Below are 15,875 nucleotides of genomic sequence, written 5' to 3'. Positions count from 1 at the left end.
AGTCACTTTCAGTGTGCACTTTTAATCCAGGAGCTGGAGAGGCAGAGACGGGAGGCCCAGACAGTCCAGTCAACTGGTCAGCTCCAGGTTCAGTGAAAAACTCTGACTCAAAACTAAGGCAGAGACCAACAGAGGAAGAGTGTTAATCTTTGGCCTCTATGGCACACACACACACACACACACACACACACACACACACACACACACACACACACACACACACACCAGAGAGAGAGAGAGAGAGAGAGAGAGAGAGAGAGAGAGAGAGAGAGAGAACAGAACAGGAAGGAAAGGAAAGGAAAGGAAAGGAAAGGAAAGGAAAGGAAAGGAAAAGAAAGGAAAAGAAAGGAAAAGAAAGGAAAGGAAAGGAGCTGACTGGCCTGGAACAATGGCTGTTGCACGGGTTCCAATCTGTCTCTCAGTGGAACATGACATACTCTCTGCTCACTCTGAGCTATCTGATCTGGTGTTGTCGTCTTTGCATTTATGGGGAGTCGGTGGATGGTGCCATCTTGACATACCACAGTAACTCACTACTGCCAGATGGGCAGAATAAGACTTCATTATTTCATCATAAAACAAGAATGAGGCCATACACATTTCTTCAAAATGTGTCCATATTTCAGATTTTGCCTGCAAAAAGTTTTCCCAAAATTCATAAAATATAAACATTTCAAGACAAAAAAAAAAAAGGACAGTGAAGTAAACAAATTCACAATAAATTGTTTGACTGTTACACCAGTACAGTACCTGAACTGTATCAGAGCCTGAGCAACTTTTTCTAAAATTAAAGTGTTGTCCCACTGTCACAGAAAAACTATTGCCTAATACTTGCCTTCCTGCCATGGATGACAGAGCAGCCTGGTTTTAACGAAAACAATTTAAGGGACCAATGACCTTATCTCCAATTCTGACCAATAGGGCTATCTCCAGCCAATCTCTTCCCTGGGAACTCTCTCCAGCCTCCACCTCCCCATACATACTTCTCGAGGGTGCCTTGGCATTGCTTTGCCAGCCTTCCTCCTGGCCCTGAATCTCCTTAAGGCTGAGGGAAGAAAACGTCAGTGTAAAGCTGTGTTCTGCTTCTCTTTTTTCCACACAGTGTCTACCAGAGATAACATGCCTGCTTCTGGAAGCTTCTGCTGGCCATTCTCAAGTGAGAGCAATTTTACAATGTCTGGAGACATTTGAGTTTGTCCTGAGGGCGGGATATCTACAATGCACAAAACATCCTGAATGAGTCACCCAACACAAGGTGCCACAGGCTGGGTCTGCTGCTCCTTTGGATTTATTTCGCATTATAGATTTTTATTTGTTTTTGAGACAAGGTTTCACTATATAGCCCAGGCCAGCCATGAACTAGTAGCCTCTTGCTGCCTTAGCCATGTGAGTGCTGGGATTACCGGTGTGAGCCACCAAGCCTGGCTCACAGGAAAGAAGAAAACTTTCTTCCTCTGGCCTAATACAGACAGAATCAAAAGCCAGATCCTTGGGAATTCACCCTGATTCTATCTTTAAGCTTAGCTCCTCCTCTCACCTTTTCACCTGGTTGCCAGAGCTCAAGACGTCCTACAGAATCTAGAGTATTAATTAAAAAAAAAAAAAATCTCAGAGTTTTGTTTCCCCTTTCATTTTGACTTGTTCCTCTACAATGCTAGGCTGGTCTTGAACTCCTGGACTTAAGCAATCCTCCAGACCCAGATCTCTGAATGCTGGGACAGCAGGCACATGCTACCACCATGTCCAGTTCCTTTTTATTGTTATTTCTGGTTGTGAGCCTAGCCTTTAATGGCTAAGCCATCTATCCAGCCCTTATTGTTATTTTAAAAGTAGAAAAACCCACAAATATTGAAGGCAAGATGGTAGTATTTAAAAATATCAGGCTTCACAGTTAAAACAACAACAAACAAAAGACAAAATGATCTGGGGCTGAGGATACTGCTCAATGGCAGAGCACTGGCCTGGCCCCTTGAGGCCCTAGATCCAATCCACAACACTTTAAAAAAAAAAAAAAGTGACATAACAAACAAAAAAAATCAAGCCAATAGCTAGTTTAGAATCCTGACTCTAGTCACTGAGTGGTCTTGAACAACCTACCAATATCTTAGCTTCAGTTTCTGCCCTGGTGTGTTGTCCAGATGGTGAAAGTCGAACAGCAAAGGTGCGCTTTATCACTTACACCTCAGACACTGCAGACGCTAACATACTAACCTGAGAATGTAAGCCTAAGTTGTGCTATGTTCTCACATGTTAGGACCCCTGACTTTCCTTAAGTATAAGGCAGCTTTTTCAGACCTTTGTGTTCATTGGGAAAGTCAACTTACCCCAAAGAGAGGAACAGAGAATTTCATCTCCTCATTGCTATTTCAAGTTTTCTTTTGAAATAAATGGGTGCTCTCTGTGTTGCCCAGGCTGCCCTCAGACTCAGCTCAAGCGATCCTCCTGCCTCAGCTTCCCAAGTGCTGGAACTGTAGGTCTGTATGTTCCACTCTGCCCCTTTCTTTTCTGTACGGTTTTGATTTCACTAAGTGTACTCCTGAAGTGGGTGCCATGCCTGGCTTCTTTCTCATTATTGAAGTTAAGATCAGATGAAGCACAAGGAGTAGCTGAGCCAAAATGGAAGCCCATCTTAATCTCATTTGAATCTCTTGTAGCTAAACACAACGGTTTTCTATTCACAAACTGAAAACTCCCCGGACAGGTTCCCGAGCAGCCAACTCCCTGAAGCAGTTCGGGCCACACAAAGCACTTACTTGTTCCATGTAATAAAAGTGGCTCTCTGCGTTGATATGCCAAGACCGACAATTTGATGCATCTGTACTCCTGCAGCTAAAGGTAAAGACAGTTAAGACAAGTTTAAAAGTCAATGAAGTTTAACTGTTTAACATACAGTATGGAATCTCTGACAAGAATGTCTGAGCTCCACAAGCAAGCAAAGCCTTACTAAGAATTATTTTGCATTATTTTTACTTAAAAGGAAAAAAGATACCATAATAATAACAAAAAATGCCCCTTTAAAAGTTTAAATGATAGAAAAACAAATACTGTTCAGTCACACTATCTTTTTTTCCTGATAATACTAAAGACCTTAGTTTAGTTTTAGTTTAGGCAATAACCAATTACAATAGAAGCTGCCTGACAATGCTGAATGGAAATCTTTAGGGAAATTAGTGTAATTGCTGAAGTTGAGATCATAATTTTCCAACATAAACAGATGAAATATTGAAATAAAATCATGAGTTTTGTTTTTGTTTGTTTTGTTCTTCTGAAACAGGTCTAATTCTGTAGGCCAGGTTGGCCCTGCACTTACTACCTAGGCCAACAGCAATCCCTCTTGCCCCACCAACCTGAGTGCTAGGAGTACAGGCGTGGACCTCCACACACGGTTAACATTAAGGCTTTGGTTGTTGTTACTTTGTTATTACTTTGTAAAGGTTTATTTTTATCCATCTGACTTCTTAAAAAATTTTTTATTTTATGTGCATTGGTGTTTTGTCTGCATTCATGTCTGTGTAAGGGTGTTGGATTCCCCAGAACTGTAGCTACAGACAGTTATGAGCTGCCATTGAACTGTCATGTGGGTGCTGGGAATTGAACCCCGGTCCTCTGGAAGGGTAGCCAGCGCTCTTAACCACTGAGCCATATCTCCAGCCCTCTTTTCCCTTTCTTAAGACAGGGTCTCCTAAACAGTTCAAGGTGATCTCAAGTGTTAGAATGGGTAACCCTGCACCAAGGGACCATACAGGAAAAACCACTTACCTTGCAATAAAGGTAAATGGATTGTGAACTGGTAAAGAAGGAACAGTACATAGTAATGGTTTCTAACCCTCTGGATGCTGCAGCCACCAGGAAACCAGATGAGCCCTAGCTGTGACCTGGGGCATTTATTTACCCTATAGCAGAAAAACTAGAACATGGCTGTTGTTACTTTTCCTTGACAAAATAGTTGACCATAAACCACAAATCTCTGAGTAAAACACCGTGAAACTGTAACACCAAGGCCATATATATAAGATCATATATATGTGATAATATATAAATGATGTAATATAAAAAGACTATATATGAAATATAATATGATAAATGATATATATATAATTGTATTTATATATTTATATGTATTATATATATTATAAATGATATATGTAACATACAAAATATAAAAGACCATATACATAATATATATATATATATATATATATATATATATATATATATATCTTACAAATAGAAATCCACAAAATTATCCCAAAGGCAGAGGAAAACTCATCAGGAAAAAGTTCACTGTAGGCCAGACAGTGGTAGCACACACCTTTACTCCCAGCACTCGGGAGGCAGAGCAGGCAGATCTCTGTGAGTTTGAGGCCAGCTGGTCTACAAAGCCAGTTCCAGGACAGCCAGGGCTGTTACACAGAGAAACGGTGTCTCAAAAACCAAAACCAACCAAACAAACAAACAAACAAAGTGCACTGTAGACTACAGTCTTTTTATAAATCCTATTACCTTTTACAGCATCTTTTATTACAGCAACAAACTGAGCCCAGAGAGCATCAGGATCGATTTCAACCCAGCCAGGCTGAGGGTAAACATTTTCCACCTATTCATGAAAACAGAAGGTTTAGTGAGAGTGGAATTAGACTAAGCTGATAATAGCTACATCTTAAGACTACTAGTTAACATAATTAACATGATTGCATATAATTATTTTTTACTGCTCAAAAAGAGCTGGGTATAGCTCAATGTTGGTATGTGTAAAACCACGGGTTCATTCTCTATCTCACTCCCAGATGTTGAAAAGAAAGTACATGAGGAATAGAGCTGTAACCCAATACCAACACAGCAGTATCTATGAGTTTACAGAGGGTTTTACACTTAATTTATTTTAGCTTTACATTCATTCTTCAAGATTTCTACAGTATGGCGTTTTGTAATGATGATACAAAAGATTTCTTTAAACATTGTTGTGTAAAACAAAGAAAAAAACTTCTGAAAAGAAAAGAAGAGGAGGAAGAAAGCATGACAGTCGGGCTTTAATGCCAGTACCCAGGAGCTGAAGCGAAAAGGATGCCTCAAGTTGGAACAACCTGAGCTACACTGTGAGTTCCAGGACAGCCTGGGCTACACAGCAAAACCCTTACACAAAATTAACAGCAACAGACTGGGCGTCAGTGGTGCTCACCTTTGATCCCAGCACTTGGGAAGCAGAGGCAGGCGGATCTCTGAGTTTGGGGCCAGCCTGGTCTCCAGAGAGAGTGCCAGGACAGTCTCCAAAGCTACACAGAGAAACCCTGTCTTGAAAAACCAAAATATAAAATAAAATAAAATAAAAAAGAAAATTAACAGCAACAACAACAAAGACAGAGAGAGAGAGACAGAGAGAGAGAGAGACAGAGAGAGAGACAGAGAGAGAGACAGAGAGAGAGATACGGCCAGGCAGTGTTGGCACACGCTTTTAATCCCAGCACTCAGGAGGTAGAGTAGGTAGATCTATGTGAGTTTAAGGCCAGCCTGGTCTACAGAGCGAGTTCCAGGACAGCCTCCAAAGCTATGGAGAAACACTGTCTCAAAACAAACAAACAAACAAACAAAAAAACAAAAACAAAAACAAAAAACAAAAGGAAGGTAGCAAGACTAGCAGGGAGAAGAGGAAGGAAAGATGACCCGGGAGGCTGTGGATTAACTCCTGAGTCCACAGGAAGCCGGGCTGGTAGGGATGTGTCACTAAAGAGCAAACCAAAGATGTTAGAATGAAGACAGATCACAGCCCAGTTCCTGCCTGATTACTCAGTTGTGCACACACAAGGACATATTTGAAACAACACAAGATGTTAGCCAAACAGTGGCTCCTAACACTTGGAGGCAGAGGCAGAAGAATCATGAGTTGTAGACCAGTCTGGACTACACAGGGAGAACTTTTCTTAAGAAACCTAAACAAACAAACAAACAAACAAATAAATAAATAAATAATAAAATAGGCAAATGAACTAATAAAATAAATGTTCCTGGCACGGTAGCATTACGCGCATATAATATCCTAGTAATTGGGAGGCAGAAGCAGGAAGTTCAGGGGTTCAAGATCATCCCTGACTACATGGATAGTTCAAAGCTACCCTGTGTCATGAAATCAGAGAAGGGAAGGAAGGAGGGGAGGGGCAGAAAGCGAGCACAGTGAAACAAATCATACATTAGTAAAAAATAGCTGCCTATTAATATCCAACATAGACTTAGATCCAGAATATATAAAGAAAGCTCAACAAACAAATGACAATCCAATTTTAAAATGAGCAGAACAGTAAAACAAGCACTTCCCAAACAAAATGTACAGATGGTAAATAAGCACATTAAGACATTAAACTTCCTTAACCATTAGAAAGAAACAAACTGACAGGTGTGGTGGTACACGCCTTTAGTCCCAGCACTGGGAGGCAGAGGCAGGAGCATCTTTGTGAGTTCAAGGTCAGCCTGGTCTACATATGGAGGCCCTACCTCAACAGAACAAAAAAGTAAATAAACAAATGAAAGCAAGCAAGCAAGCAAGCGCCGGGTCGTGGTGGTGCACGCCTTTAATCCCAGCACTTGGGAGGCAGAGGCAGGCGGATCTCTGTGAGTTCAAGGCCAGCCTGGTCTACAAGAGCTAGTTCCAGGATAGCCTCCAAAGCCGCAGAGAAACCCTGTCTCAAAAAACCAAAAAAAAAAAAAAAAGAAAAAGAAAGAAAGGAAGGAAGAAAGAGAGAAAGAAAGAAACCCGTTGGAACTGGAGATGGCTCAGCAGTTAGAGCATTGGCTGCTGTGCAGTGGACCTGGATTCAATTGTCAGCATCCGCATGGTGGCTCACATGGCTCTCCCAGTTCCAGCAAATCTAATGGCCTCCATCCTGGTCCTCATGCTCACTGCACATAAATGGTACACATACACACATGCAGGTAAAAGAGCCATACACATATGTTAAAGATTTTAAAATATAAAAAAATTAAAAATAAACAAAACTAGTGTGTTACCACTAACTGTAGATAAGAAAAAGGTGATAGTAAACTAGGCACTGGCAAGAATGCTCAGCAATGAAGGTACCTGACTCCCATCCTCAGAAGTCAGACACTGGTAGAAAGAGAACTAATGTTACAAAGCTGCCCTTCTGGCATCCATAGGAACGCTCAGGCATTGTGCCTACACACACACATACTGTACATTCCCACACAGGCAGGCAGGCATGAGCAGGTGCACACACACACACAACAGCAATAGTAAATGTAAATAAATACATAAGCCAAACAGTAATAAATACTGGATGGATATGCAAAATAACTGGGTCTCTGTGAACTGCTAGAAAGAATGCAAAATGGTACAACCAATGTAGAAAAGGGCTGGCTCTTTTTGTTTTGTTTTTGTTTGGTGTGCAGTAGTGTGGTTTGATATAATTTTGAGACAACATTTCACATATAGTTCAGACTGGGCCCAAACTCTTGGCTTAGCTGAAGATGACTAATTAGATGAACTGCTAATTCTCCTGCCTCGACCTTCCAAGTGTTAGGATTACAGTGTGTGTCTACACCCCCAGCTCAGCAATTTCTTATTAGGATAAGCATTCCTTTCCAGGCATGATGGTGCCTTTAATTCTAGCATTCAGGAAACAGAGGCAGGAGGATCTCTGTGAGGCCAGCCTTGTCTACATAGTGAGTTCTAGGTCAGCCAAGGTTACACAGTGAGCATGTGTCTTTAAAAAAAAAAAAAAGATACACACACTTATTTACCATATGCCAACACACCCACTCCTACCTAAGTATTTACCCTAGAGAAATGAGAACACATGCGCCCATTGAAATCTGTTTATAGCAAAATATAAATGTTTACATTTTCTATTCATAACTACCAAAAACTGAAAACAATCCAAACAGACCTCAATAGGAGAATGAACGTGGTAAGTCTGTACGATGGGTTACCATCAGAAATAAGATGGGATGGGTTGGGTTTGAGATTCAGTTCAGTGGTAGAACATTTGCCTAGCAAGGGCAAGGCCCTGGTTCAGTCCCCAGGACTAGAAAGAAAACAAACAAACAAACAAGCCAAGAATCAACTGTGAATACACATGGCATGGGCCAATCTCAAAAGGCTATTAGCTGAATAAAGCTGGCCTGAGATGCCTACTTGTATATGATTCTATAGAAGACATTTCTTTTTCCATTGTTCTTGGGGTTTTGTTGTTGTTGTTTTTAATTCCAGAAGAAAGAAATGTCTATGCAGCACACTGCAAGGGGTGGCAGGCTGCAGAGCAACAACCTTGAGTTGCCCCTCCTGCCTCAGCCTCCCATGATTAAAATCATATCCAATTTGTGTGTATGTGATATGTATGTTTGCATGCATGTTTGAACATATGTGGGTGCACACACATGCATGTGTGTATGGAGAGGTCTTAGTTCCTTTACCTCTTGTTATGATAAAATGCCCTGATAAAAGCCAACTGAAGGGCAACCCTTTCTCAGGACCTTCTCCAGTTACATAGGAGCTGTCTGCTTCCTTTCTCTTATGCTCTCATAATAATAAAGTTTCTAAGAAAACAAAAGCAAAAACAAATCAACCTAAGCGTCAAAGGGTTTATTCTGGCTACAGTTCAAGGGTACAGCCTATCATGTCAGGCAAGTTAAGGAGGCAGGAGCTGTTCACACTGTATCCAGAGTCAGGAACAGAGTAATCAATGCCCTGCTCACAGTCCCCACTGTCTATGGGGCATATCCCTGCCAAACCTGCAGTTAGGATGGTCCTCCCACTCTAATAGAGTCATTAAGAGAAGAGACACACTCCCAGATGATTTCAGATCCTGTCAGATTGACAGTTAACACTGACCACCCAAGACCATCGAGGTAGAGGCTCTTACTTGGATCTGGGACTGATAGCTCCAGCAACCCCTCCTCCACCATGGAAGCACTGGGTCATGGGTGGGCTGCCATGCTCACCCAATATCAACGTGGGAACTGGAGATCCAGTCCTCATGCCTGTAGAGCAAGCACGATATCCGCTGAACTAGATCCCCAGTCCCACACTAATTTTTATATGATAATCTTCAGAAGACAAAACTATGTAATGCAGAAAGAGATAGACGTGGTACTGGAGGTACCACACAGTGGTGTGTGAAGGAGATTTTAGGTTAGTGTCATAGGTGCTAAAACTCATAGAACTATATACAAAAAAAATCTCTAGCTGGGTGGTGGAGGTCCACCCCTTTAATCCCAGCACTCGGGAGGCAGAGGCAGCAGGATCTCTGTGAGTTCAAGGTCTACAGATCAAGTTTCAGGACAGCCAGAGAAACCCTGTCTCGACCTCCCCCCTCCCCAAAATCTACATTTTACATTTTAACTTTGTGGTAATTTTTTTAAAAATTCAGATCGAGTTCCAAGACAGCCAAGGCTACACAGAGAAACCTTATCTTGGAAAAAACAAAACAAACAAAAACTCCACTCCTTTTTGCGGTCTTGCACCTAAGTGCAGGTGTGCACATCTTGTGTGGAGGTCAGAGATCCTGGTATCTAGCTAGGGTGTGCCACGGCACCTTGCTTTTGTTTTTGTATTGTTTTTTCATTTTATTTTAGTTAATAGTTAAAAATAAAAATGTTTTAAGGGGATAGAGAGATGGCTTAGTTGTTAAGAGCACTTGCTGTTCTTTCTTAGTAGCTGAGTTCGGTTCCCAGCACCCATGTCAGGCAGCTCACAGCCGTCTTTAGCTCCAGCTCTACCCTCTGCAGGCTAGGGCATACATGAGGCATACACTCTCACACACAAACGTACATACCCATAAATAACAATTTAAAAATATTCCTTTAAAAATGTTTTAGGAGCCTATAGCTTAAAGTTTAACTGATGATTTGAACTTATCCCCGACACTTTTCAAGACTCTGCTAAAAGAAAAACATCAAAAATAGCTTAAAGATAACCAGGTATGGGCTACACACCTGTTATCCCTGTACCCAAGAGGCCTGGTTTGAGTTCCAGGGCAGCTTGGATTACAAATGGAGACCTTGTCTCAAAAAGAAGGTACCAGGACATGGACAAAGAGAAAAGAACAAACAGGATCAGACTGGATTTAATATAAGTGCACAGAGAATGGGCAGGTGACAAAAGCTTGGCACAGGAGGCAATGCCCTGCTCGAATTACACTGACACTTCCGTTAACCCCTTCTCATTTCACTCCAAGTAAAGCCTTTATTCCTTCTAGTACCCTATGAGACCTGAGTCACATCGCCTCTCCTCTGCCCCCAGAGAGGGACACCCACAGGTGTCTTCTCTGTTCATTTTTCCCTCAGCATCTGAGTGCCTATAACATCACAGGCACTTTGGAGACCAAGGGGCCGTGTGCCAGTCACCAAACTCTCAGAGAACAAACAGCCCATAGCAGAGACTGGGGATTCTAAAGCCAAGCCCTGGAAAAGGGAGGACACAGAAACAGAGTCAATTGGTTGTCAGGCTCCCTGATACCACTTAGCCCCACCACTGCTTCTCATTGCTGTGAACCAGGATACTAGATTTCTCCCTGGAGAGGATGTGCCTACAAATTATTAGCCAGAGTTTGGTGCTTCTGGGAAAGCATGGTACTGAAAAAATGAGCAGACAACCCACCATGAGTACCATTTGAAGGAACTTTCCAACATGGAAAAAGTGGTCATGATTGGAAAGCTGGGGGCGACTTAAGTAACAAAGTTATGGGGGGGGCGATCTGCTGTTCTCTTATTGCTTTCCTCAGAAGCAGGTTCAACAAAATCTACTCCCCTCCCACCCAGCAATTCTGCAAGGCTTTCCTGATTGTTAGATTGTTTCAACTGCAACAGACAGTTCTTCCCTCAAAACAGCTTCATGTGGGTAAACCTTGCTTCAAGCTTCCAAGCCTTTATACCTAATGGATGGACTTAGGGATAACATCCCTACACGGCACCCATCTGGACAGCTCATGGCCATTTCCGTTTTCAGCGGCTATAACACAACACCTGAGGTTTTCATAGTTCAGTTTTTAGAAGCTTGTAGTTCAAAAGTGAGGGTGCAGGGAGGAGGGAGGGGGTTAGAGGAAGGAGGAGGGAGGGGAAGGGAAGGAGGAGGAGGAGGAGGAGGAGGAGGAGGAGGAGGAGGAAGAGGAGGAAACAGGAAGCAGAGAGCAGGAAGGCAGTGTTCTGGCTGTGTGTTAAGCAGGAAGTACCTTAATCCCCTCTAAGGACAGCTCTCTTGTGATCTGATGGTTTCTCCCTACCACCTCTTACAGATTTTTTCAGCTCTCAAAGCACCACACTGGCTGCCAAGATTCCAACACTTAATTAATCCTTAGGAACAAACTCCAAACACTGGAATCCCTGAACATGTAACATGAGAAAGGTGTCCCTATGGAAGAGCACTAAGCCAACAGGAGAAAACAGTGAAAGTGAAGAAGGAAACACCTTCTGCTGGTTAAAAGGCAGAGTCCTTGTTCAAGAGTGAACCTGGCTTTCCAGTGCCGGAGGCCCCGAAGCCTCCATGCTGGGCCTTCTATCCTGCTCCTCCACACATCACGCTCCATGGGTTTTCACAGAAGCACTGCAGGGGAGCATGAAAAGTTTTCTCCAATTTCCAAAACAAAGTATCAAATACACATGCGGGAGCTGCAAATATGGACCATTGTTCTAGTATTTAACACCAATATTTAAGGTTCCGTTATAAAGACTGTGTGTGTGTGTGTGTGTGTGTGTGTGTGTGTGTGTGTGTGTGTGTGTGTGTGTCTGTGTGTGGATAAATGCTTATGCCACAGAGCATGTAAGAAGGTCTGAGGTCAACTTGGGCAAGTCATTACTCTCCTTCTACCAAGTGGCTCCAAGGAATCTATCTCAGGTGATCAGACTTGGCAGCAAGTGACCTTACCCACTGATCCAGCTTGATGGTCCCAAGAAAGACTTAAAAAAATAAAATAAAACAAAACCCAATTACTGGGGTTGAGGATGTAACATGCAGGATCTTATGGGGTAGGGTAGGGGTTCTCCATCATCACCATAACGAAATGAAAAGAAAATATTACTGAAGTTTCCTGAGACACCTCATATAAATTCAATGCAAAGGTTCATGTTTGGATTTCAATTTTAACTTAAAAGATCATGGGAGCCTGTCCTGCTTGTGCATCCAAAGGATGACCTCCTCTTGCTTTTATTTCTTTTTCATGTGACTTGTTTGGCTATATGAATCAAATCCACCTACACTAAGATTTTAGGGTTTTTTATGCATAATACTTCCATTGTATTAGAAGGGGTATAACTTCCCCTTTAAGGGTTTTAAGATTTTAGGGTTTTTTATGCATAATACTTCCATTGTATTAGAAGGGGTATAACTTCCCCATTAAGAAGACAGACACAGGACCAGAGAGATGGCTCAGAAGTTAAGAGCACTGGATGTTCTTTTAAAGGACCTGGGTTCAATTCCCACCACCCACATGACAGCTCATAACTGTAACTCCCATTCCAGAGGATCTGGCACCCTTAAACAGACATACACATAGACAAAACACCAATGCACAAAAAATAAATATTTTAAAAGACAGACACAAATTATATGGTTAAGTCACATAACCCATGAAGTAAACTGAATTCCTAGCATTTTTATTAACTGCATATCATTTATTCTATTTTTACTGCATTTAATTTTGAGACAAGGTCTCACTGTATAGCCCTGGTTGGCCTGAAACTCATTCTGTAGACCAGGCTTGGCCTTGAACTCAGAGATCCGATCACTTCTGCATCAAATTCACAGAGATCCACCTGCCTCTGCCTCCCGAATGCTGGGATTAAGGGCTTGTGCCATTACTGTCTGGCGTGTCTACCAACTTGCTAAATTTTCTTAAAATTTATATTTATGGGGGGCACACTTGTGCTATGGCTTAAAGTGCAGAGGTCAGAGGACAACTTGCAGGAGACAGTTCTTTCCTCTCTCAATGTCCCTCCCAGGGATATCATTCAGGGTGTCAAGCTTAGGAGCAATGCACCGTCATCTTTAACTGCTGAGCTGTCTCCTTTTTGATCCAAATACTCATTCATTAAATAGAAAAACTAAAAAGTATCATTGTGTATGTGATAAAGACTTGCTCAGTGTCTGCTTTCTATCCGTCCTTTCAGGTTGGAACAGGGATGGGTGAAGTGGGTGTACCATGCTCTTACACAGCTAGCCAGCCAGAGAGGGAGCTGCTGCAGAACCAACTAACCGCCTACTACAGAAGCCCGAGTGAAGTCTATTTCCTTTAAGTACATGTTCAAGGCAGTCACTACTTACTTTTTCACTCTAGCCAGTGAGATTCCTAGGAAATTGCTGAGATGAAAAACACCCACAAAGTGAGAGGGTAGCACACTGAAAAAAAAGAGTCCAGTACTGTGGGGAAGGAGTTAGATGTCTCTCGTCTTTGCTAAAAGTTTAAACATTAGACAATGCTGGCACTGGTGGTGCATATACCAGGAGGCAGAGACAGGTGAATCTCTAAGTTCAAGGCCAGCCTGGTTTACAAATTGAATTCCAAGACAACCAGAGCTGTTACACAGAGAAACCCTGTCTTAAAAAAAAAAAAGAAGAAGAAGAAGAGGAGGAAGAGGATAAGAAGGAGAAACAGGAGGAGGAGGAGGAGGAGGAGGAAATAATGCTGGTATTGAAAGGAATAAATAAGAACACTACACCAAATCAACTGCATTGACATTGTATGGAAATCAGCACTCTGCCTGTTGACCAATATCATGGGCAGTTTAAATCTTTGCTTACAATGATCAACCAATAGCTTGGCAGGCTTCTCAAGCCAGAAGGTATTTTTTATGAATTCTCAAAGATAGAAAGAAGTAAGGACAACTCAGCTTTCAAAACTTGTTCAGTATCTCCGATATCAATGGAAGTCAGATTCTAATGTGAGTACCTAGCACTTTTAGGAACACAAAGATGAGAACTAGTAAGATGGCTTGGCAGGTAAAAAAGTACTTCTACCAAACCTGACAACCTGAGTTCAATTCCAGGGACAAACATGATGGAAGGAGAAAACGGATACCCAAGAAAGTTGTCCTCTGACCACGCGAAGTGCATCACAGCCAGTGAGCACATACAGATACACATACTAAGTAAATGTAATGAATTGTTTTTAAATGACACAACCGAAAAACGTAAGTTTACAGTCCATCAAAATCTGAAGAACTAAAATGTGTGAACACAGAGTTGGAAAGTCGATGAGGAAGTGCAGAAAAACCAAGCAAACCTCCTTCTGTCCACATACACGCAGCCTGCCCGCGCCGCCCCGCGAGTCACCTCGGTTCCACCCAGGTAAAGCTAGACGATGAGTCCCGAGGGACAGGAAGCGAGGGACAGGGGCCGGGCCACACCGGCCTGAGTCCCCAGAGGTGCAGAAAGGGCGAGGGTGCAGTCAGAGCCCCAACCCACCCTCGGCGCCCAGTCAGTCACCTTCTGTGCGCTGGAGCCTCGCACCCGTGCCGTCCGGTCATAGACGTGGCAGCGGATCACCGTGCTGCCCACGTCCAGCCCTAGCACGAAGCGAGAGGGCGACGAGGCCCGCGCGCTCGGCTCCTCGCGCCGCTGCTCTGCACCCGCCTGCAGCCGGGACATTGCGACCCCGCGCACCGCAGCCGCCACCGGCGGCCAGCGCGCGAGCTATAAACGCCAGACCCCGGGCGGAGCGCGCGCGGCCGGGACACTGCCCCCGCCGCGCCCTGCCCCGCCCCTCCGCGAGACCACCGCCCCGCCCCTCAGAGGGTTTGGCCACGCCCCTCCTCGAGACCCCGCCCAGCCCCTTCGTGAGGCCTCGCTTCCTCGCCCCGCCCCCTAGCCGCGTGACGTCAGGGCCGCGCGCCGAGCGCCGCGTGGGAAGTGGGCGAAGATGGCGTTTACCGTAGCGATGTACTGGATGTCACGGTTCAGCGACCTTTAGAACTTTTGTTTTGTTTTGTTTCTTTGGTTTTTGGAGACAGAGTTTCTCTGTGTAGCTTTGGAGCCTATCCTGGCACTCGCTCTGGAGAACAGGCTGGCCTCGAACTCACAGAAATCCGCCTGCCTCTGCCTCCCGAGTGCTGGGATTAAAGGCGTATTTATGTATACATCATTCTGCTTCCATGTATATCTGCACACCAGAAGAGGGCACCAGATCTCATAACGGATGGTTGTGAGCCATCATGTGGTTGCTGGGAATTGAACTCAGGACCTTTGGAAGAGCAGTCGGTGCTCTTAACCTCTGAGCCATCTCTCCGACCTTTAGAACTTTTAAGTTCCCTTTTAACTCAGATTACTTCTTACGAACGTCTGTTAAGAAAAGTCAGGGGACGTGAAGAAAAAGTTTTACAGTTTTTCTTTTAGATTTATGTGTTTTGCCTGCATTCATGGAGGTGCTCCGCGGGTGTGCCTAGTGCCTGTAGAGGGCAGAGGAGAACCTGGCAAGGTTGTGAGCGGCCATGCAGGTGATGGGAACCGAACCCAGGTCTTCTACAAGACCAACAAGTTCTGTTAACTACCGAGCCATCTTTCCAGTCCCCAGAAAAAGCATATTTGGACATAGTAAACAAAGTCTCACATGATTTCTCTACCCAGAAAAGCTTGCATGTACAATACACAGCAAGGACTAGATGTCCCTGTGATGCTGCAACGTACTAAAGGGCCTTTGCCAACACAAAGAAATAAAGCTTAGGGTTACTTTGCACCACAGCATCTGACAGTTGCAGATTTGGAGAATGTGGGAGCCTCAAAGGTACACGTTATTTCTCACTGCTGTTCATAGGACAGAGGCTCTAACAGGCTTATGGCAAAAAAGTGCAAGTAGCCCTCCAGCCTCAGGCCCCCTAACTGATCTGTGGGAAGTGGTAATGCCTGCTCCTCCCACCTCCACTTTGCTCTGTAGAACTGG

General features: G+C 43.6%; 1 protein-coding gene across 1 annotated transcript in view; it reads right to left on the bottom strand.

Moving 5' to 3' along the window:
• The window catches only part of Gk5 (glycerol kinase 5), a 56,860-nt gene extending 42,174 nt beyond the window's left edge, over positions 1 to 14,686 (bottom strand). Inside the window, exons 1-3 of the mRNA XM_027410922.2 lie at positions 14,426 to 14,686; positions 4,504 to 4,597; positions 2,754 to 2,829 (exon numbers count right to left, since the gene is read on the bottom strand). Coding sequence (XP_027266723.1) covers positions 2,754 to 2,829; positions 4,504 to 4,597; positions 14,426 to 14,587 — 332 coding nt within the window. The 5' untranslated portion in view covers positions 14,588 to 14,686. The remainder of the gene's footprint in view (positions 1 to 2,753; positions 2,830 to 4,503; positions 4,598 to 14,425) is intronic.
• Positions 14,687 to 15,875: the final 1,189 nt, after the last annotated feature.

The sequence above is a fragment of the Cricetulus griseus genome, chromosome 4 (assembly GCF_003668045.3).
Source record: "Cricetulus griseus strain 17A/GY chromosome 4, alternate assembly CriGri-PICRH-1.0, whole genome shotgun sequence".
Classification (NCBI taxonomy): domain Eukaryota; kingdom Metazoa; phylum Chordata; class Mammalia; order Rodentia; family Cricetidae; genus Cricetulus; species Cricetulus griseus.
The sequence above is the reverse complement of the archived record's forward strand: the minus strand, read 5'-3'. Positions and strand labels throughout refer to the sequence as shown.